The sequence below is a fragment of the Haemaphysalis longicornis genome, unplaced genomic scaffold (assembly GCF_048455015.1).
Source record: "Haemaphysalis longicornis isolate Haplotype H1 unplaced genomic scaffold, Haemaphysalis longicornis Haplotype H1 scaffold_2, whole genome shotgun sequence".
Lineage (NCBI taxonomy): Eukaryota > Metazoa > Arthropoda > Arachnida > Ixodida > Ixodidae > Haemaphysalis > Haemaphysalis longicornis.
Window position 1 is genome coordinate 15,162,080 of NW_027526295.1, and position 23,681 is coordinate 15,185,760.

The following is a 23,681-nucleotide window of genomic DNA, read 5'->3' on the forward strand; positions in this document are numbered from 1 at the left end:
AGAATGTAATGCACCTTAGACAGCGTTGCCAGATGGTGAAACTGTGGTGTTGAGGTGCCGTTACGGCTACACCAGACAATATCGTGAAACGAGGTAAAAAAGTATCCGCGTGCTTCAAACCATGTTTTTCCTTCCATGAATGGATGGTTTTTCTGCTCCCTAACACCAAGAGCCTCTCACATTGTTGGGCTGCATGCGTATTGCAGTGGGCTCCATAAACATGGCATGCTTTCGCCACTGCTTCAGAGTAATGAACGCTCCAGTGTGGCATTTTGTATTTCAAACTAACCACAGGAAATAAAATCCCTGGAAATATTTTAATGCAGGACGTGCAGCATCCCCTCTCTAATAAATTTCTCCTTAATAATGGCACAGCTGCAAAAGGTTTGTATGTCATGTGGATTACCAGCAAAGCGTTACATTCTCACCGATTCACTTGAGGGCATTGAAACAGGTCTTTTTGAATATTGGCTGCAGAGTCACCCTTACGGGTGAGTTTATAACCTAGAGTAACATGCGTTGCGCATCCCCTGTATCAAGTGCACTCATTGATTTAGTGCTAAATCTTAACCTGGTCATAGAGCAACCCACTCGTGTGCAAGGAACATCACGATGATGAGGATTGCTATTGGTTTCCCCTTTCTAGTGGGGTGATGACAAGTCGTCTTACCAAGAAGAACTAATATACCTATGTTTTATACTCTTGGTTTAGTACTAGCTCTGCTTAGGGCAGGCACAAAAGCTTATTAAGCACAAAGTTCTCTTTCTTTTTTCCTGTTACTGTCCTACGCAATATTCCCCTCTCTGCTTTTCATCCACCAGCATTCTAATCTTCTTTTCGTCGCCTTGACAGCCTTGAAGTTAACTTCTTCTGTGCTAGACTTCAATCCTAGGGCTTCTGAAAGCCCAATATTCCCTTCATGTAGATTTGGATGGATACCCTCACATTCTAAAGCTATGTGCCGCATAGTTTGTTTCTTTTCCGCAGACCACGCATACCCCATCATTTTGTGAATACTTCCCCACAAAGCTCTTAGTTCGCAAGCAACCTGCTGTAGCCGCAGAAAGCAAGACACTGCCCTGGGAGTTATCGTAGAAATTTTCGTTTCTGATGTCCAAGTTCTCCACCCAATCAAGGAACATCAACAATCCTCAGCCATCAATTTGAGACCAAACAAGATTGGATTGACATCGTAGAGCAACGTTACTAGAATAAGCTCAGTTTAGGAGCTCCGCATCCCCGCCAGCGGAGGAGGGTGGGACGAACGGGGGTCGCGAGAACTAGCAGCGCTGCAGTCAAGTCTTGCGCTACTCACGGCGCGTCGTCTGCTTTGGCGGCGGGCTGCTGCGCAGACGTACCGCAGCAGCTTTCTAGTAAAGCTATTGCTGAACTTAAACGTCTATCATCTTTCCAGTCGACTAGCTTACACGCCTTCGTCCTTCTAGTCGACGTTACCGCATCACATTTGTGCACTGTTTAAGTGGAAATGCGTTGGGTCGCCTGTATGCACTGATTTGCACGCGCAGCTCATTGGCTAGCTAAGAAGAATCGACGGTCGGCCTATATTTTAACTGTCTACATTGCACTGCGTTTGACTTCATGTACGGTAGTTTCCAAGCCAATTGGTATTTTTGGGCGAGTTTTTATAACTACTGCGCCGTCTTACCTCGACCAAAAACGACCCAACGAATTTGTGAAAGCAGTGCCTTTATAAGTGCTTTTATGTCCACGCGGCAATACGACAGTTTTTCTGAATCTCGCGGGTCCGAGGTCCCGTTAACCAGCTTCCGATGTGGAGTTTCTATGCTAAACTTTTATATCCACAGGGCTGGTCCCACCTCATCTCGCCTTTGTGCACTCTGTGGTGCATACGAACATTAGATCACCAAAGATGAAAGTTCGCTTCACAGTTCTGACAGTCAGTTCATCTGTGACAAACGCACTCAAATTTTGTGAGTTCACATTAAAGCTTGAATCCGCAATTTAAAAGTGACCATGCCCGCTTCACAACAAGCAGCAAGAGCAGTTTTTCTTGATATTTACCCAGCCGAACGAACCACTTCCACTCATTTACTGTCCGGAATAACCGTTAATTAGTATAATCACCATTACGAACTACAGATGATCGGAACTCTGGCGATGGATACGTTGGCCTTGGCTTTAGTGAGCGGTAGCGGAGCGGACGGTTGAATGCAAAATCAAGACCGACTGTTCTCACCGTGTCAACTGTAAAGTGGGTGCGAAGTTAGCTGTTACAAAATGCTGGTACAACCACGCAAAAAAAAAACAAGTTTGGGGGGGGATAGTCGAACCCAGTACATTAGTGCAATTATCCGAGGCGCAACCTTTACACCAAATCTGAAGGCTGAGCGAGGCGTCTAATCAGCCGGGTTTACTTTCATATCGACGGAACGCTAAGCTCACAGCTGTATTCCGTCTGGACGGAAGCATAACCCACAGCGCTCCGTTCCGTCTGGACGGAACGCTAGCCACAGCCTTAATATAGCTGTGCATTACAATCAGTCAAACACGGTGTCATAGTTTCGCTGCCTGTCTGCTGTCATCATTTTTTCTGCTGCCTGCCAGGTGCCGCCCCTCAAGCCCACTGTGGCTTTGGCAGGCCTGTGACTTTCTAAAGTTTCTTGTTGTATGCAATAAAAGTGTTATCATCATCCTCATTAGCCTGTTTATGTCTTCTGCTGCCATAGACTATCAGTGGCTCCCATGCTGCGCAGTCCATTGCAAACTCAGTGTTTGCCACCAAATTTTCGCGTGTGGTTCCTGCAGCAAATCTGCGCCACCCCTGGTTATCCCATCTCTGCATAGCTGCTGGGGGCCTCCTCATAATTTATGCTAGGTCATCTTCAACCCAGTCTTCATTTTGAGGGGGTGCCAGCAAGATTGCTCAAGAACGTTCCCGCATCGTCCAGGAGATGAAGGCTCGAAAGAAGTGCTGGCTGCGAGTCCAGGCAACAACGCGTGGCAGCAGCAGTGAAAGAGGGGCATTGTGAGAGCTTCGCCGAGCAATGATGGGTGCCACACACACTCGCGTCTCAGCCGAGCTTTGCCATGACGCTCGGGCCATCAGTTCAGATGGTGCTCCATTGTGCACATTATTCACTACGTAAACGTCATCGGAAGCTTCGCTTTACATTGATTCCCACATGTGTAAATTTTTTGTCGTCATGCTATATATCGCCCCCCCACACGCACACACGTGGTGCCTGGTGTGCTGTCCCACGCAGGGCCAGGTGGCAAGGTGCTCGACTGGTACCCGCGGCAGAAGGTGGACGTTGTCCGGCAGAAGCTGGAAGGCTGCCACCCGAGCTACATCATGCGGTGAGCCCCCCCCTCCCCTCGGGCCAGAGCTGGCCACTGCAGTGACCATAAGTCCCAGGGTGGGGGCTGCAGCTCTTGGCTGTGGCTTCTGCAGTGGATGGGTCAGTGCACGATTCCTTTGTGACGGTGGCCACATTGCACTCGTGGCACTAGTGTGGAGACTGGTGTGTGAGCATGCACTTTGCCATTCCTATTGCCTTTGTTCTTTTTCACTCCTGCCTCAGCTTTTGCCAACACTGAGTCGGGGAGGCACGAGTAAGTGCGCGATCTTGAGCTTGACAGGGCCACTCACGCTCATCGCGTAGCAGAGCAGAGGGGAAGGGCAACGCGACTCTCGTGCCAGTGGTTCTCACCGGTGAGAGCCTAACCTGTCAGTGAGGTTGGAGCGTGGTGTACAAGAGGTTGGCCAGGAAATTTATTTGTTTACTTATTTCCGGATACTGCGGACAGCATTGCTGCCCAAGCAGGGAGGGTTACAGAGAAGATGACAACAAGCGTTCAAAAGAATTCGCATCACGGCACTCCACAAAATCAGATGGCAATGCATTCCAGCGTTCAATTGTACGAGGGAAAAATGATTTTTGAAGTATTTTAGCGTGGGCGGAGAATGGTTGTATCGTTTTTGAGTGGTTCAGTCTGGCTGAACCGAGTGGAGCAGGGAGTAGATATGTATCACTGTTTAGGCCAATTTTCTTGTGATAAAGCAAATACAAAAACTTAAGCTTGGCAATCTGCCGACACTTCTGGAGTGGTTCTAACTCTGGCTGTTTTGACATATTAGTAACGGATGATCAAAGTCTGTAATCAGAAACAATGAATCGAGCAGCTAGCCGTTGGATCCGCTCAATTTTTTCAATATGTTTTGTGTAGTGAGGACACCATACATTGATCCATACCCGAGGACTGGTCGGATTAATGTGCGGTAAGCCTCTAGTTTAACTTATTGCGGTGAGCGCCTCAGCTTTCTGCGCAGAAAGCAGAGCTTTTTAAAAGCTCTGTTGCAAATGTCGTCGTAATGTGTGTCCCAGTTAAGGTTATTTGTAATAGTTAGGCCCAAATACTTAACAGAAGATACAGTGTTAATGTACCGCGTTCCGATTTGATAGCGATGAATCAACGAATTTTTTGCGCTTGTTATTGTCATAGAAACTGTTTTAGAGAAGTTAATTAACATTCCATTACGTCCGCACCAGTCCGCGAGTTTACACAGGTTATTACGGTATTCAAACGAACTTGAGAATTGCAGTTATCAATAACAGAATAGAGAACACAACCATCAGCAAACAATTTCACATGTACACTTTCATCAAGGTGCTTCCCAATGTCATTTATGAATATCAGAAAAAATAATGGTCCTACTACCGATCCTTGTGGGACCCCTGACAAAACCGGTAATACGTTAGACCTAGAACCATTACATACAACAAACTGCATGCGTTTTGACAGGTAGGACTGAATCCATAGCACCAACATTTGCAGGATACCTGCTTCTTTTAACCACTCCACCAGCTTCACATGGGGTACCCAATCGAAAGCTTTGGATAAATCCAAAAAGATGGCGTCAATTTGCTGTTGCTTATCGATTGCGGAGGCAAAATCGTGAATAACATACCAGTTGGGTAATCGTAGAAACATGTTTTCGAAATCCACGCTGAGATTCAACAAAAAACTGTTTGGCTTCTAAATAGTTAGATATATGACTAGCGATGATGTGTTCCATTAGTTTGCAGCATGTGCTGATCAAAGAGATTGGTCGTTAATTAGTAGGAGACAGCTTATCCCCGGCCTTGAATACAGGTATAATCTTTGCCAACAGCCAGTCTATCGGTAGGGAGGCTTCATCAAGAGATGCATTAAAGATGATGTAGAGATACTCAGAAATAACCCCGCATACTGGTGCAAAAAGGCATTTGGTAAGCCATCAGGACCAGATGCTTTTTTAGTTTTAATTTTCCACAAAAGATCAAAAATTCCCTCACGACTGAAGCCAGGTCAGGCATGGTGGCACAAGGAGACAACGAGGTACTTATGGAAGCGACAGAAAGGGGATCGGTGAATGAGCCATGGAAGGTAAAATTTAGTTCATTGGCAATAGCTTCGGGATTAGTGAAAACTAATCCGTTAATGTTTAGTTTTTCTATGCCACACTTGAAGCCAGATAGGAATCGCCAGAACTTTTGGGGGGCTTCTTTTAAAAAAAGAGGCAAAGTATGATTGTGGAATCTGGAATGAGCACATCGTAGTTTGGCAGTCAGCTCTTGTTTGAGAGTTGAAAAGTCGCTGCCATGGTTGAATTAATTTTTCCGCCTTGGTGCAATTCTGCGCTTCAGATGAATTATTTCTTGGGTTATCCAGGGATTATTGCGCTTTGTGGTCCTCTGACGAAGTGGAACAAATCGATCAATGCACGACAGTACAAGCGTCTTAATTTCGACCAAAGTGTTGAAACATTGTCCCCGTGGCCGAAGTAGGGAAGACCAATGTGCAAGTAGTCGAGAATGGATTCATCATCGGAAGCCAAGAAATCATGAAATTTTTTAGAAGTAGCCTTTCTTTTAGTTTTGTTGACATCAAAAGCCACTGTGACTAGATTGTGGTTGGCTATGCCGTCCTCAGTGGTGGCAGAGTGTTTTTTGGAAAAGTTTTTCACAAAGACAAGATCAAGAGTTGAATGAGAGGTTTCGGTGGCACGTGGGGGTGCGTGTACTATCTGCTGCATATCATGCGAAAATGCGGTCTCAAGCAGAAGCCTAGCGCCCAAAGAATGTGCTCACATGGGATGCACGCGCAGGAATGCCCTCTTTGGGCAACACTCGTGCATCACTGTATGTACAGCCTGGTTTGCATGCAGAAACCCTGAAAAAGAAAGGTGCTGCTGAAACTCCTAGGTGGCAACTGTCAAAGAAGTGCTGGTGCGCACCGAGCCCTTTTAAGGCAGGCTTCAGTGCTGCATGCAAGCGGGTTGCTGGGAAGGCATGTGAGTGCACCATCCGAGCAGCAGGGCCCGGGCACCTTTCATTGACAGCATTTTCACATGCAGTCAGAGCAGACACGTAGAAAGCATTTGAGGTGTGCACTGCAGCCAAGCGGACTTGCGCGACCACTGCCAAGTGAGAGAAATGTCGGATCCCAGTGTGCAGTGTGGGCCTCGGGAATGTTTGGGGACAAAGTCAGCGGAATCCCAGCTGTTCACGTAAGGGCCACTCGAAACGGGCCTGGGCATCCAGTACAAGTGAACACCATTAAACATTGATTGATTGTGGAGTTTAATGCGCCAGCGCTACGCAGCCGATGAGGCACGCCGCACTGGAGGGCCCCGGATTAATTTTGACAAAATCTCGAACACACAGGCGTTTTTGCTTGTCGCCTCCATCGGAAAAGCGGCCGCCGTGGCTGAGAATCGAAGCTGTATCCTACGCACTTGCGCTGCAGCCGAGTGCCTGCCTTGCTCATAAGATTTGTCTCCTCAAGGGCACAGAACAGCAGTGACGAGGTGGCCGTGTCCTGCTCTCCCAATCGCGCCAGTGTGGACGCTGCGTAGCACGTGGCTGCAATGTGGTCTCCGAAAGTAGCTCTCTGTCACGCAGGGGAGGAAAGTGGGAAGTGAACAACAAGGAAAGGGAACACCGAGCATTGCCGTCTTCAAAACGCTCCTGCAAATCCCCTCCGGGCGCGGAGTGGTGGGTCCCAGTGCTCGCCTTGGTGAGAGGAACAGCACTGTCTGAGTCAGCCCTGCGCAGCTGGACCTGCTCCCCCTCGTTCCCCTCTGCTCCCAAGGGACGCCGATTGAAGGGAGCAGGGCTTAATCTGCGGTCCACCGGTGACCTGACCACTTTTAAGAGCTCGGTGCAACAAAGTGATGGGGAGAAAAAATGCGGGGTCATTCCATTTGTCGAGCTTGCCTATCTGATTGCCTTCTTTGTGTCACAGCAGAGCTGGGTGGGTGTTGCTGGATCGTCTGTAGTAGCGACATGCTTGGCTGTACCGCATGGTTATGCGCAGCAGGAGCGTGGGAAAGTGGGCCAGTTGGTAAAGGTTCACCTTGACGGCGCAACAAAGGACGGGGCACAGTAGCAGAGGACGAATGCCTGGCGCCGCCCCGTCCCCTGGGAGGCTTAGCGGCCTGCCTGCCCCTTGCAGGGACGAGCTGCGGCTGGGCAGGGGCCACCAGCAGGACAGCCTTGGCAGCATGGAGCGCCTCTGCCTGGGCGCCCAGGGCCCACAGGGGGCTGTCCGCAGGCGCCTGGCAGCTGCCCACAGGCTCTCACCCCAGCAGCAGGTCAGTGCCCCCGCAGCCTCGCCTGTGCGGCTGCCTTTCGAGTGCTGCTCGGCGTAGTTTGTCCGAGGTCACAGAATTCAGCCGCCATAGTCAGGCCGTCGCACAGGGGCTCGCAAAAGATCCCCGCTTCCTCTGGTTGAGATCGAACCTGGGTCCCTCGCATTACAGAGCTCATGTCTGTTATACATAGCTTCCTCGCTACCCATTTGTCAATGGCGAACAGTTTGGTTCTAACGTAACCAAGGGGGGTTTTTTTTTACTTGGCATTTTGTTTTTCAAGTACAGTGGAACCCCGGTTTTACGATGACCCAGTTCTTACGACGGATCACCGCATCCCAGACATCGCCCCATGGAAGCAGTGCATTAAAAACCAGGTTACGCAACACTCGGATGCACATGGTCCACTTCATACGAGGGACCCTGGCAGGGATAACTCAACGTTTTATGTGCCGCTTCACTGCTTCGTCTCGATTGACCCCCGTTTGACACTGCTGGTGTGCAGGCAGGTACTGGCGGCCAAGAGTGAACCTTCAACCACCCCACGTGGCGCAGATTGCCAACGCGTCATGAAAACATACCCCACGGTGATGACTGAACACCCGCCCACTGGATCCAAGTTTCGCCTTTCACGACGCCCTCTCTCCCCCTGCCCGTTGTTTCCACCTCTGCATCACCTGTGGTCCTTTCTTTCCCTCCGTTACTAGTCTTGCCATCGGATCTCTGCTTATCAGGGTCTTTGAAAGTCACATTGTTGCTGCGTTTGTTCGCCTTTTTTCTATTGCCGCCTTGTACAGTGGAACCCCGATAGTACCACTTTCAAGGGACTGCACGAAAATGTCGTATTGTCGGGGGTACAGGTAAATGCCGTCCTAGTAGACGGTTTCGTGCGACAGGTGGGCTAAGAACTTATTTAAGCTACTGCATTTAGTGCGTTCTTGTGTAATTTGCGAACCCCTAACTCAAATTTAAAGTTTCTAAAAATGAAACGCCCAATTTGTACCCCCTCCCCTCCTGGCGCCTGCGCTGGCCTGCCAGCCATGCACCGCGTGTTACGTGACCCTGTGCCATCCGGCACCGTTTATAGCCTGCCAGCCCTAGGCCTCGCATGCTCGCGATAAGGCCGATGTGCTCGAGCGCACCGAGAGGGCAAGGGGCGGCAGTGTGAAGCTGCCGAGGCCAAGCGAAACGGACGGTGGAAAAAAGGGGGCAAGGAAATGAGTGGAGCGACAATGCGGCTTTGAAAGACTCTTATAAGCAGAGAGCTGAGACAGAGGCAGAGAGAGCGTCGTGAAAGGAAGAAGCTTGAATCAAGGGGATGAAGAAAGCGGGTGTTCTGTCATTGCCGTCGGGTTGCGTACGTGTGTGCGTTTGTGTTCGTGGGCTCTATGGGGGCTTCAAATTCATGGTGCGCCGGCCACCTGGACCTTTCAGGGTTGCCTTCTCAGCGTTGGCATGTTGGCATTCTCGGGCAGCCACGTGGGGCTGCCCAAGGTTAACTGCCACCTGCCGGTGCTCGCCCGCCTGCCTGCATCTGGTCAGCAAGTGGTCTGGATCACCTGCGGAGCTTTGCACATCAAATGGGGCTTAAGAATAAAGAAAGGTCAGGACAGTGCAGCAAAGTTGGGGTAAAAGGGGGGGAAAGGGTCCATCGTATGAAGTGCGCCGCATGCACTCAAGTGCTGTATAATCAGGGTTTTTAATGCCCAGGGCACCCATTCTATGGGGCGTTTACTGAGACAGTACTGTTCCACCGTAAGAAGCAGGCCGCTTCCCCTGTACTATCATTCGTTTCGCTTGGCCTTTGCAGTTTCCCACTCTCGGCTGTGTTGGCCTTCCTGAATTATCTCGCGCAGCGCATGGCTGGCAGGCTAGCGCAGACGCCGTGGAGGGAATGGGGGGCACAAAATAGGCGTTTATTTATTTTTAGAAACTTGAGATTTCAGCAAAGTGGTCACAAATTATGCAAGAATGAGCTAATATAGGGAGTTAAAAGAGCTCGTGTAATTTGCGAACCCTATAAGAAAGACGCCTATTTTGCGCCCCCTGCCCTTGTGGCGTCTGCACTAGCCCGCCAACTGCACGCCACGTGACCGCCATGGCCATGGGCCAGTGCGACAGACCGCAGAGGGAAGCGAACGGTGGTACGAAACGGAGATAAAAGAAAAGGCAGGAAAAAAAGGAACGAAACGACAACACGGCTTTGGGAGACCCTGATCAGCAGAAACCAGGCAGTAAGAGAGGCAGGGAGCAAAGGATGCAGAGGTTGAAGCAACAGACGGGGAGAGCGAGCAGCATGAAAGGAAGAAACTTGGATTGAGCGGGTGAGAAAAAGTGGGAGTTGTGTCATCGATGTCCGTCGGGTTCGTGGGAGCTTCGAATTGGTGTTCTGTCGGTTGCCCGGACTTCTCCTGGTTGGTGTGTTGGCGCTCTGCTCCCACGTGGGGCCGTCGAAGGTTAAGCTTCTGCCTGTCTGTTGGGTGAGTGGTTGGGCCTGCCGCAGACTGTTTACCTTTGCACATCAAGCAGCGTCAAATGGCGGTCACGAAATAGGTGGGAAAAAGGATAAAGAGGGGGGCAAAAGGAGGCCCGTTTACGCCGAGCAGCGTCCGTCCTACGAATGGACCACATGCCCCCGAGCATTGCGTGATCAGATTTTTTAACACAGTTTGCCAGGACCACAGTGATCAGTTGTAAGAAGCGGGTCGTCTTAAAACTGGGGCACGTATCATCAGCGTTCCCCTGCATAAGGAAATGTGGCACTGGCTGTGTCAAATCATGGTATCCCATTATTGGCTGGACAACCCAGGCGAAAAAAACAATTGCAGGCCCATTTGGATCTGTCGAAAACATAGTTGTGCAAAATGGAACCATTCGCGTTTTCAAATGGTTCCTTTTGAACCAATTGTGTTTTTGGCAGGTCCAAATGGGCCTGCAATTGTTTTTTTCGCCTGGGAAGAAGTGTTTTGGTATATGTCATTGCACTGACTGGATGAGTGTAAATCTGTTTCTTGCTTTCTTTTTTTAAAGTAAGCAGAAAAGCTTCACTATGGAGTCAACAAAGAACACAGTAAAGGGCAGACACTACTACCCTGTTTGGAGGGCTTGTGTCCCCACTCTTCTTTCCACGTGGCATATGACTTGGCACCACTGCGACCATTCCTTTTCATGCTGTATCCATTCTTTACACACTTGTGAGCTGCAGTAGTGGTGGCAATGCCAGCAATAAGCACGCAGAGGGGCTTCCCAGGCCTGGCCACAATGCACGGTCATAGGCATGTGGTCACTATCTTTGCCCTCCCCCACGCCGTGTGAGTGGGGCAACTGGGAAAGCAAGTACAGTGCGGCCCCAATACGTAATGCGACTTTCAAGGGACTGTGAGTGTGACCAGAGTACGGGTAAATGCCATGCCAGCCTACAGTAGACGGCCTCATGCGACAGGTGGGCTAAGAAAACTACTATATTTAGCGCGATCTCACATAATTTGCGAACCTTTAGCTGAAATCCCAAGTTTTTTTAAAAATCGAAACGCCTATTTGGTGCCCCCCTCCCCTGTACGGTGCCTGTGCTAGCCCGCGAGCCATGCGCCACGTGAACCCCATGCCGTTCAGCGCTAGCCCATCAGCCCCACGCCTCGCACGTGTGAGATGGAGGGCGGACTTGGCTGGGAGGGAAAAAAGGAGAGGGTGTGAAACTGGCAGGGCCAAGTGGAACGAACGATAGACGAGGCAGTCGTGAAAAAAGGCGGGAAAGAAAGGAACGAAGTGATAAGGTAAGCAGAGATCCGAGAGAAGAGAAAGGGAAGGTGGCGAGGAAAGTGGGTGTTTGGTCACCGCCGTGGGGTTGCGTCTTATCTGTCACCACGTTCGTCGGCAGCTTCAAGTTCACAGAACGCCAGCCACCTGGGCTGACTTCTTGCGCTTGGTGCGTTGGCGTGGTTCTGCTGCAGGCTGTTGAAGGTTAACTCCCGCCGGCGCGAGGCATGCCCTCGTCTTTTTAGCAAGTGGTCTCGCCCGCCTGCGGGCCCTTGCACATCAAGCAGCGTCAAAGGGGGATAAGAATAAAGAATGGTCAGGGCGAGGTGACAATGCAGGGTAAAAGATGAGGAAAACATTGGTTTATCGCCACCGAGGTCTGTCGTATGGAGTGGACCACGGGGACCAATCTTGATCATTCTTTGTGCGTCTCAAAGTTTTTCCACAGTCTGTAAGGGCAGAAATTTCATGGCTTAATGTTTTGTGCACCTACAGGCATTTTGTTCGTTTTGAGTCAGGTGTGAAAGCGAGCGAAAGGACTCTGCATTTTCTTCTTCCCTTTTCCTAGGTGGAATGCCTTATAGAACAGGCCACAGACCCGGCCATCTTGGGACTGACCTGGATTGGCTGGAAGCCATGGCGTTAGCACTGTTGTCTCTAGCCAAACTGTGCGCGTTTTCAAAGTTGGATTCCCACAGCTGGGTGCACATGTAACATGTTTGTTGCAGTCAGGGCATTTTCACTTGATAAATAAATGTGTAAGGAAATGTTCACATGTGTTTGGACTGCTTTTTCCTTGGTTCTATGGCACTTTTTTTTTAGTGCGCAGCACATTGGAGGCGCTGCTACTATGGTTTGGCAGCAGCGATGGCGATGGTGTTGTAACCAAGCGAGCAAAGACGGAAAGGAAACGGCGGAGGGAAGTGTGGTGAAAGTGGGAGGGGGGGCAGTATGCGGAGCCCACACGAGATGCTCATCGGAGCGGCTGGCAAAAGTGTAAGGGGGAGAGCAGCACGTGCTTCTGCGCCTTCATCTCTCTCACTGCGTCCCCCTCACAATGTCGCCATGCGTCACAGCCAAGGAGCGCCCTCCCCCGTGCACTATCACCTCTGTTCGTCGTTCATCCGAACAACGCGACATTTGTGCGGGACGTTCAAATACAATTTCAACAAAATGCTCGGCGGAGTAGCGTAGGCCGCCGTGCATTCGCTGACCACGTAGTCGCTTCCTCAGATGCAGCAGATACACGCCGTCACTGAGAAGACTGAAATTCGCGCTGGGCGCAAATTTCGCATTAGGGAGTATGGTAATCGTCAGTGCTTTTTCAACTTTCTTTTTATGTCATAAATGCTTCCAGAACATAGTGTCACATAGACACAAGATGACGCAGCCGTCTTAAAGGAAAAACAAGTTTATTGGAGTAACAAATCAAAGAATAAACAGGCGCCGAAGCGGCAGTCAACAAAGTGATGTGCGTAGGCGAGTGTCGACGAATTGCATACCGCAGCGTCTGCTCTGCGGGAATTTAGCTTTGGGCGCGACTGTTTCTCGAACCGTGCAATGACATCCGGAACACTGTAGATCAAAGAAGATTATTCTAGGCGGTTGATGTTAGTTCGAAATGCTCTCCCTATAGACCTTATTTAACAATTCCAGGCATTGTCGTCTACATGGGGCCTGCGGACGCCGCGATTTTCGCATTTCAGATGCGCCTTGTTTGCAGACTGAATTAAGTTTGCCACCAGCAAAAGTTGTGATTCTAACAAGGGTGGTTTTATTTTACTTTCTTGGCAAGTTGTTTCTGCCTGGTTTGCGGTAAATATAAGTTTATTTGCGGTTTCATATAAAAATCGCCAATTCTTTGTCAATATACGCACACACAGCAGAGAAGACAAACGTTTTGGTGTGCCTGCGCTTTTGTCGCGCTCAAACAGGCAACGCCATCTGGTTTCCAAGCGTGCAAGTGGTGCCGAGCTGTGCTCCTATTGGACGCAGGTCCGGCCCCTCTACGCCGCACACGCCGCACGAGCCAACGTTTGCACGAGCGGCGTTTGCTCGACCGCTTCAAATGTTTGGCACTTTGCCGCAGCAACGAAAAAAGTGGTTCTGCCGCACGAGCGGCGCCGCATCAGCGAATTCGCAGGCGAAATCGCTCCATGTAGTACAGGCTTTAGAATTAGTCACTTGGTGGGTAAAATATATATCGCCAGTGGCATGTGCCTCCAGCTAGAACAGCATGATGTACACATTACACATGATGCATTCAGATGCATTTAGCAACGAAAAAAGTGGTTCTGCCGCACGAGCGGCGCCGCATCAGCGAATTCGCAGGCGAAATCGCTCCATGTAGTACAGGCTTTAGAATTAGTCACTTGGTGGGTAAAATATATATCGCCAGTGGCATGTGCCTCCAGCTAGAACAGCATGATGTACACATTACACATGATGCATTCAGATGCATTTTATTTACCAGCAAATGTTGCAACTTCCATGCACCCTTACCTTGTTGTTTTTACAGCGAATTAATTTCCTGGCGTCTTGAACTCCTCTGGACAACTTATACAATGGATATTGAACAGCATTCCCATTATGAATTTATATCAGAACGGCATTCACCTTTGCACAGCAAGCGATGCAGGTAGCGTCTTTTCGTCGTCATCAGGCATTTAGTACACAGGACACACGACCTCTAACAGACACACGAAGCGGCGAGTCCTACGTACCACACCATGACGCCGCGACATGCGGCCGTGTTCACGCTCACAAAAGTTCGGTGGGCAAAAAAAACGTCTTCGGCAACACTCGATGACATGACGCCGACTGTTTTGATGTCGAATTTCGCTACAAGATGCTCAGTTGGCGCCGTATTCGTCACGCGCAAACACACGATCACACCACCGCACACCGCACTTCGCAATCGTCGCCATGTTGGCTAGGAAACAACTAGCTTGGCATGGCTTCAGTTGGCCAAGTTGGCTTCGCGGCCGGCTTGTTAAAAAAACGCACTAAGTGGAGATCAGTGAAAAAACGTTGCCGGTACGTTAACGAACAATCAGCGGCAAAAACACATTTATACCTTGAAGCTGCAAATTCAGGTTCCCTGTACAATTGTCAGCTTTAAGGTCCGCTCCGACTTGCTTGCTTTATGAAGGGCATATGTGTGGGTTAGGGCATGGCCGATTTTTGCATTGTTGGTGGGCGAGGGTCCGTTTTTCTTTCTCTTTCTCTTTGGTTAGAAAATAGAATAATCGGCGAGTATATTATGCCTAGAAATAGCTATGAAACCAGGACTCAAGGACCGAAGTGGGCACATACACTGCATCTCTACAATTATTTCGGGACCAGGCTTATAAAGTTGAGCTGTAGACGTCCTAGACGACCTTCGGCTAATGATTTGCTGGTTCCAGTAGGTCCTTTAGCAGAGACCATCTGGGTACCGAGAAGTCCTGGGAGCAACTTTTGGTCCCAAATGCAGCCATTATGGTTCCCAACTGCAGCCTTGTTGGTCCCAACAGCAACGCAGCTGATCCCAACTGAAGCCTTGCTGGTCCCAATAGCAGCCCAGTTGGGACCAACTGGAGCCCTGTTAAGACCAACAGTGGCCTATCTGGGACCAGCAGCGGCCCAGCTGGGACCAGCAGCAGCCCAACTGGGACCAGCAGAAACCAGCAGCGGCCCAGCTGGGACGAGCAGAAACCAGCTAAAACCAGTTCAAATATTTTCTCTTGGGTAAGTTGGCCAACACGTTGTAAAATCCGGTAGCAGTATTTCTTTCTCTATGCCGGTAGGCATAGAGAAATAAAAAAATTAGAAGAGTGGACACACGGGCTTATCGCGGCCGAGCGTGGCCTCCGCGATCGGCTGCCGGCGGCGCGCCGTTGCTCCGGCCGTCCCATTCGGCGCGTCCCCCAGCAAAAACTTGTAATTTGGCTAACTCCGACACGCGCCGCGAGGCGGCGCCGTTAGCCTAAGGTTGAAGCGAGGCTCATCTGACCGACACTGCCTGCGATTTCAGGTGTTCGTCAGTCTTCGTTGTCGAGTTTTCACTGCAGACAAACCTTGAGTATGCGCTCGATGTGTTTTCACTCGTTCCTGCAAGCAGTACAAAGTTAAGGTACGTACGTTGTTTAAAAGGCACATGTTCGTTTTGCATGCAGCCGGTTTGGTTACGTGTAAGTCGAATGAGGCAGCCCAAACTCTTTTCGCATTTCGTGCAGATTGAATGCCAGTGTGCTGAATTCTTTTGTCATTTTTACGGCCTTTTCGCGAGCTTTTCGCTTTTCATGCCTTGCAGGCTGTTTCGAAAGTACTTGGCCACAGTGCGCGCGTGTTGTTTCACGGCACGTGTGTTTGCGTGAGCGGTCGCGTGCGCACGCGTGCATGTTACGTGTGTGTGTGCGTGGGGGTTCGTGCGCGTGTGTGGCGTGCGGGTGTGTGCATGCGTATGTGGGTGGGTTCGCGGCGCGTGTTTATGTGTGTGTGTGTAGGTTCGCACGTGCGCGCGCGCGCGTGTGTGCATGCGTGTGTGTGTGTCTGCGTTTCTCGGTGTGTTCGCGGCGCGTGTCAATGTGTGTGTGTGTGTAGGTTCGCACGTGCGCGCGCGCGCGTGTGCATGCGTGTGTGTGTGCCTGCGTTTCTGGGTTTTCTTTGCCGTAATTAAAGTATAACGCATCCTGAAATGACTTTGTTTGTCCTCTTGCCCAGATGTATCTTCGGTGCATTAGCCTCCAATGTTTTTGGCAACCGCGGGAAAAATGTTCTGCTGAGTTCAAGGACGCGGGTTCGATTCGCGGCCGCTTTTCTGCTGGAGGCGAAAGCGAAAGCGCCCGTGTGTTCCAGATTTCGGCGCTCGTTAAAAATCCCCAGGCGTATGGGCGTCGGCGGGAGGGAGGAGGGGGTGCCAAAAAGGTCCTTGCTCCCCCCCTCACCCAAACCATTCTAACACTTTACCCCATGCCCTCTTCCCCTTCCTTCGCGCAACAATAGATTTGCCCCCTCAAGGTAAAATCCTGCCGACACCCATAACCAGGTGGTCACAATTAATCCGGAGCCCTCTACGGCGCGCCTCATCGCTTATGTAGCGTCGACGCGTTAAACCTCATAATAAATAAAAAATTGACCCAGTTCCAGCCAGGCAACTTCAACGAAAGCATTGCAGGAAGTTTGTCTTACCCAACACTGGATCGGAACAACGCTTTGTAAGACACCTATGCGTCGTGAAAGATTACACTTCCCTTAACAATTTTTCTCTTGAATGAATGCAAACAAAAAGTGATATCGTTGGTACTCACAAAAAAAAAATCAATGCACTGCGCTCTTTCTTTGTATCACGCGCTCTTTTATGTACTAAAATAACAAATACAAGTTTTCCAGAAATAAAACCTTATCTTTTTAAATATGCGCGACAACAAAAATAAAAATTACTCATGTGCAATGAATTCACTTACGCTTCACAGCGGCCCCAGTCCACGTCAAAAATTAAACGGCTAGTAATTAATGGCACCTGTAACTACTTCTATCTACTGCATTGATGAGCGGTTGTAATTTTCGATTATACGTCTCACACACTGCGCAGGCCGAGTTTTCCTCCTGTGCGCCCGCCCGCGCCACGGAAAGCGACCTTAGGCTAAGCGCGCCGCGGTGCGGCGGAAAACGGCGAAACGGCCTCTTCGGAATTACGCTCTCTCCGGGCGATTGGAACGGCCGGAGCAACGGCGCGCCGCCGGCAGCCGATCGCGGAGGCCACGGGCCGAGTGGCGTGACTCGCGCGCCGTCCGGCAGTCGGCGCAAGTGGTAAAACACTATATATTTAAAATTAAGCTAACACACAATATTATACTTTTAAAATTTTGTTACACATTAGACTACACATTTTTATTTGTGTAATAAGTTGAATGGCTGTCAATGTAAATTTTTGTGGCTTCTTTGCGCCAAGCCTGGCCAAGCCGCCAAGCCGCAAGCGCAAGCCGCCATTTGGCTCTTTCGGCAGCGTTTGCACGTGCGTTTCTGCAGCCTCGTGCTAACCTCTGTTGTTGAGAAGGAAACGCCTAGCGCTTTATTTGCGACATCGGTTTTGCATCCTGAACGAAAGGTGAGACTTTCGTCTTTAAAGTGCTGGTGTGGCGTATCATATTTACGTTTCCTTGTACTGCAAACGCTGCGAGCACTGCGTAACCTCAGGGAACCAGGCATAGCTAGTGCTGCGTCTTTAAGATAAGCGCTTTGGAAACGCCCCGGAAAGGCGTAAGACACCATTTTTTAGCTGGACGTAATGGTATTTTAGGCTGGTTGTGCCGTTTTATCTAGCGCTGAGGGATGCCAGCGGTACGCGCCCGTCGTCGCACGTAGCGTTTACGTGCCGCAAACGACGGCTGTGAGTTGCAGAAGTGGCCGGCCGGCCGGCGGTCCGTAGGCGAAGCAGGCGTTGTGCGCTGTCGCTGCACTGAATTACGTGAGCCGCCGGCTGCGTTGTATTATACTAGCTAGCCATTGCTAGCTTGGCCAACTGTTACTGCTATTATGGCCGTGATGCGCTGCAAAGCCGTCCGGGCTAACGTACACGGCGAAGTAGCCGTATCTGCATTAATTTGACTTATCTGGGCATAACCAGCAGCCCTACACTCATCGTAAGTTTTACACATGGGTGCATACCAAGCTGCCTGCGTACAAAGCGAACCCGCTCGCCGACGCAGATAACGCGCGCTCGTCGCTTCGCTTTGGCGCGCCAGGTACGGTAAAAACGCTTCTTTCGTCGGCAGATAACAGCTTTGCTCGATGCGGTGTGAGTGCGCAGTGCATTGAAACCTTCAAATTTGGTCTTCGTTCTACATCGTATATCAATTCCGGTATCGCAGGCATTGCATACAACTGTTCCACACTTGCCGTTTTTTCAAGCGTTTGCTCTCTTTTCTCTGGTCATATTTTGGCTAGTTTCATTAAACACGTATTGCGCAGATTGCACCTATTTAGTCGGAACTGTGTGTTTCTTGTCATATCTTTTTAAGGCATGGCCTTTGGCGGTCAGTAGTACTCAGTACGACGCTCACTGCTGCTTGCCATGGTGCCCACACAGCGCCCAAATATACTTTCGCCAGGTGCCCGTTCTCGGGATGCGTTTCTTTCGCGAGCCCGTGGGGCAACAGGTTTGTTTAACGTTCAGCTCGCTCTCACTCTTCGTCCTGATTTTACAAAAAAAGACAAAGGGATTCAGGCTATGTGAGCAGCGTTATCATTCTTGTTAACCCAAACAATAGGTGAATTGCATTAAGAATGTGCCTAACCAGTGTTGCGAAATTACAAAGACCCATATTTTAAGTGTTGCTAATAGCTTGACCGCATGATTGCCGAATAGAATAAGAGAACTTGTGTTTTAAATAGGTGGCATGCACTGGAGGCAATACTTGAATACTAGTTGCAGTGCAATTTACAGACTATTCGCATATCATCTGTTATTGCAAGCAGTTTGTGTACTATATCACCTGTGCAGGTCTACAGGTGCCCTCAAGACAGAGCCAACCAGCCAGCTGCATTCTTCATACCAAACATGGTGCAAGCACTTCATGAATCGTGCCCTCACAGGACTCACAAAAGTGGCCGTGCCAACTGTTCTCCCAGAGTTATTCAGTTGTATTAATGACTGCCTGCAATGCTTCTTGCTACCTTATTGATGCTTCTGATGGATACCGCAACTGTATTCCATCTATTGAACCTTGCCATTAGCACCTAAAATCTAACGCAAGTCTCGGCACTCAATAAGGCGTGACCACTTAAAAGACTATCGTTGACTCAAGGAACAAACGGTTTTTTATCACTGACATGCCTCATATCATTAAAACCACTAACAACAGCGTATAGTCTCCAAACTCCACTCGCAAGTTATTGTTGCTGCTAGTTGTAATATTGTGAAAACAGTACATTCACAAAAACCCTTTTACATTATGAAGACTGCCAGGGTAAGAGGTCATGCTAAATGTCGTTTGTCACCATACGTGCTGCCTGTTGTCGGACTGGCCTAGATGAAGAGAACCATGTTGGGACCTACGTTGTCAAATGCTTATGGGATTCTGTAATGTGCCACCATTGTCTCATACACGAGAAGCATATACTGCTTCCCTGTTTCTTATATTAGACTGTTCGTATTGACAGCGGAAGGCATGAATTTGTGTGCCTTAATCGAGCCTGGAACCTGTCGGTTGACTACGTGCACGTACCTAAAATATCCCTGCCTGGCCCTTTGCCTTTACTGGGAAGACAACGCTTTCGGAAGGTAACCCGGCTTCTTGGGAAAATGCACCCTTGCAAGGAACCAATAGGAAGTTGATTTTTTTCCTCTTAACCTTTTGCGTGTGCATCTCCACATAAATGGGATTTCTGTTCAATTACTGCTACTGATTTGAAGTTGCCCCGAGGCAATAGATCTCATCAGCGTTCATCAAATAAGCGAGGCCATCAAAGCCAAAGTTTTTCCCTTCTTTCACATCCTAACTGGAGAAATTGCCAGACTAAGAAGATTATCTGCGGAGATAGTGGTTGTAAACAGTTGCAAGTATCCCAGTGTCTAGATTATGTTATGGTTGATATTTTAGTATGACTGCAACAGCGAACAGCGTCTGAGGGTGTCGTAGATACAAGTAAATCTGTGGATGGCTGAGTTTCTCGGTTTTCTACATTTTCAATTACCGTGGAGAAAAAATCCTTTGTGTGGTTGTGGTACCTTTACTTGTGCATTTTTTTTCATTCCTGGAAACGTATTTGCCTCTCATTACTGTGTATTGTCTCTGTTGTGTATTACTCACTGTTTATTATTATATGTGTGTTGCAAAGAATGATGACAATTTGAACTTGTTCCGTTTACTGCCATGCAATAAATATTTCTTCATTTATGGTGTGTCTCTTTTATGTGGCTCGGCAACATGTGAACACGCGACAGAATTCTTAACCAAGTGTGAGTGGTACTGTAATTGCAATTTCACGTTTTCAGAAAAAGGTTTTTTTTCTGTAAAAGCATACGGGCACTAAGCCTGAGAATGATATGTTCAAATAAACACTAATTATTGCATGAAAGCGTCCGAATACCGTACCGATGCCCGTCGCTGTGAGCAGCGCTTTCCAGTCCTTCAAACTACCCGCCAAAATCGGTGTCCGCGAAACCGAAACCGAAAGTGAACGTACGAAAGTATGGTTACTAGTTTGGCTCTCCGTCCGCTCGGTGCGCTACACTACAGTACAGTCATTCGGCCGCAGGGCTCTATGGGAGTGTCCACTCTTACCAGTATTTCTTTCTCTATGCCGGTAGGGTCCGAAATACTGTCGCAGAAGCTTCTCACTGAGTCCACGTCGTCGAATGGGAGCCCAAACTCGCACACGATCTCCTGGGCGGTACTCGGCGTCTCGGTGTTGGAGGTTATAGCATCCGGCATTCACCAGCTGCTGGTCCGTTGTGCGAACTCGAGCGCTGGCGGGCCTCCTCCACACACTGAATGTATCCTTGGATGTTGGCGGTGAGGTCGTCGACTTCCACGTGGGGAAGCATGGTGTCAAGCATCGTAGTCGGCCGTCTTCCATAGACAAGCTCGAACGGTGTCATCTGCGCAGTTTCCTGGATAGCCGTGTTGTACGCAAATGTGACATATGGAAGGACTTCGTCCCAAGTCTTATGTTCCATGCCGACCTACATAGACAGCATATCCGCGATCGTCTTGTTAGACGTTCCGTAAGTCCGTTCGTTAAGGGGAGACGCGGGTCTTTGAAACCCGAAATTTGGCCAAAAAATCGATTTTTAGAAATCGCCATTTTCGGAAAGTAGAGCTATTTTTCTACCGGTTAGCAAAATATTCAGACCCAGAAGTACGTGTTTGAGCCATAATATCAATATATAGGACCGACGCCCGCTAAAATCGGCCAGGATTCGACGCGAAAATAGCATTTTTTCGACGACTCGCCCCTCGGGTTTTACATGAGCCACGGCGTCCATCTTGGTCTCATTCGAAAGCGCGGCTTTTCATTTTCAATTCCCCGCCAGAACCACTCCGTTTCATCCGTTGGTTGCGAGGAAAACCTGGGTAGAAAAGAGACGGAACGCGCCGCCTAATTGGTTATTGACTGCACGTGACCACAGGGCGCAACCTCATTGGCTGGGCGCCGTGGGTCGTCTGCTCGGCACTCTCATCACAGGGCAACGGCTCATGTATTCGTCTATGCGAGGACCGGAAAAAGCCCCGCATGGCGTAAACATAAAGATGTCTATCGATAACCGAAAGGAAGAACAGGCATTATTAAAAGCGCCTGAAATACGATTTTCTGCTCCTGTGACGACGACTTATCGCGAGAATGGCGTCGAGACGGAGGTAGGCTTAGCGCCCGCGCGGGCTGCCGAGACGATAGCGTAGCGATATGATTACGCCTGCGGGAGCACTAAGGTGAGTCTATCTTTCGATCAGCAGCAAATAGAAAGAAATGAAATGATAAAGTGGAGGATGCCGCATGCCGACGTCGCAAGGGAAGTGTGTTCATTCTGTTATCAACGATGCCGCGGCGGGTCGGCTTGCACTCCGGCGCGCGCTTCCTCGTCGGCAGGTTACCATATAGATGAGCGATTCGAGAATTATAAATGTTCGCACTGTGCACAATGTGCGTTGGTGACGTGATATACGAGTAGATTAAACCGAAAACATGGTTATCCCACCTAGCCAAGCGCATGCACGTTACAGAACAGTGCCGGGCATTCCGTTACCAGCCCCTTCGCTGCAACTCATTTCACGCGATGCAAATCCGATTTGATTGCTACAAATGAAGCAGTAACATAACAAAATAAACGTTTACAACTGTGGTGCACGATCGGCACCTCAGCCCTAGTCGCCAAAGAGTGACGGCGCGCTGCCAACAGCATAAAAATTGAAGCAACGTTCTGGCTTTGCTTTTGTTCAGTTTTTCTGCCAAGTGCCATCTGTAGACAGAGGATTTCATAATTTTCCCATTAACTGATTTCAGCAAACTTGGTATGCTCGTGTTGAGCGAAAAGCGAGCTACATTCTAGAACCTTTCTTTTTTTCATATGCTCAATAGATAAATAAGTCACTTGTAGTAAACCTTCAACTGCGATTTTCTCAGCTTCCCTTTTTTTGCATATGTGCCTAGCCTTACAGGGGTTTTGAGGTAGTTTTTTTTTTTCAAATGATTTCTACAAGTGTTATACCGTTGAATTCGGGATAAAATGAACTGCATGCTGATGCTATTTTAATTGGCTCATTTTGCCCCAAATAAATGTTATGAGTTATATGAGCTTTTTTAATTTTTCTGAAAACTGTACTTGGCATAATTAGACTTATTTTATCCAATAAACCAGCTATACAGGAATATAAATAGCATCAGCATGCATGGCTGGTCTTAAGCTACACATCCATACCATTTATTTAAAAAAAATGAATAAAAAGTTCTTAAATGAGTACTGACACGAAATTTTCGTGTTACGTTTTTTTCGCTGCTATGCGCGCCTACCAGCCCACTAATCATAGAATGACAGGTTAAACGGTCGAGCGCAGCGTAAACATTCATTTACGGCGTCGTTTATTCGTGACAGTTTCGGTTTCGACTGAAAAACGCCGAGCGGCCGCCATAACAGGATGTATCACATGACGTCACCATTCTTGCCGCATCGCTGCCTCTCTGGAAGCGCGCCCGAGCGAGCGCACGCGCGCGCCCAGACCGGTCGAGGTCTTCGCCGTCCCCACAGGCCCGGGCAGCATGACGTCAGTCCCAAAACCATGACGTGTACACACGCCCGAGCAGCGCGCGCCAACCACAGCCAGCGCGTCGGCTTTGTCACGGGAGCCCCGACGTCGGCAGTTTGGGGCAAGTAGCACATGATGTCATGTCGGCCCGCTCTGGGCTTTCTCGTGCGGGCGAAGATTAAAATAGATTTTAAATATGTTTCGCTGAACTGTTTCTGTTGAAACTTGCTGGGAGATATCTCCTGATAAAAAGGAAGCGTTTTACATAGTTACCAAAGCTTTGAAATTTCGTGTCAGTACTCCTTTAAAGGCTCGTAAGAAATTACTTAATTAGGCTCCAGTGTTTTCTTTATAACTCAAAAAATAATTATACCACTTGAAAACGCATTACATATTTGAAATGAGGAAGACAAAACACATATGCACAGTGATTTTCATTATCACAGACCAATTAATAAAAAAGTTCATTTCAAGACCCACGTCTCCCCTTAGTACACCGTCGTTCTTCGGTGATCCGTGTTGCTGTAGCGTAAGATTCCTTACATAAGCTCCGCAGTGAAGGCCGTTCCCTGGTCCGTGA

At 49.1% G+C, this 23,681-nt stretch overlaps 1 protein-coding gene and 1 long non-coding RNA gene across 6 annotated transcripts in view; both read left to right on the top strand.

Annotated features, from left to right (window-relative positions):
• The window catches only part of LOC144168766 (DNA-dependent protein kinase catalytic subunit-like), a 477,503-nt gene extending 465,360 nt beyond the window's left edge, over positions 1–12,143 (top strand). For all 5 annotated transcript variants that reach the window (XM_077697729.1, XM_077697730.1, XM_077697733.1 and 2 more), the window contains 3 exons: positions 3,247–3,340; positions 7,481–7,619; positions 11,941–12,143. In XM_077697729.1, the coding sequence (XP_077553855.1) occupies positions 3,247–3,340; positions 7,481–7,619; positions 11,941–12,018 (311 nt within the window). In that variant the 3' untranslated portion in view covers positions 12,019–12,143. The remainder of the gene's footprint in view (positions 1–3,246; positions 3,341–7,480; positions 7,620–11,940) is intronic.
• Positions 12,144–17,327: 5,184 nt separating this feature from the next.
• On the top strand, positions 17,328–20,254 carry LOC144168767 (uncharacterized). The gene is made up of 2 exons (XR_013322224.1): positions 17,328–17,463; positions 18,859–20,254. It is a non-coding gene; the product is annotated as an uncharacterized LOC144168767 (long non-coding RNA).
• Positions 20,255–23,681: the final 3,427 nt, after the last annotated feature.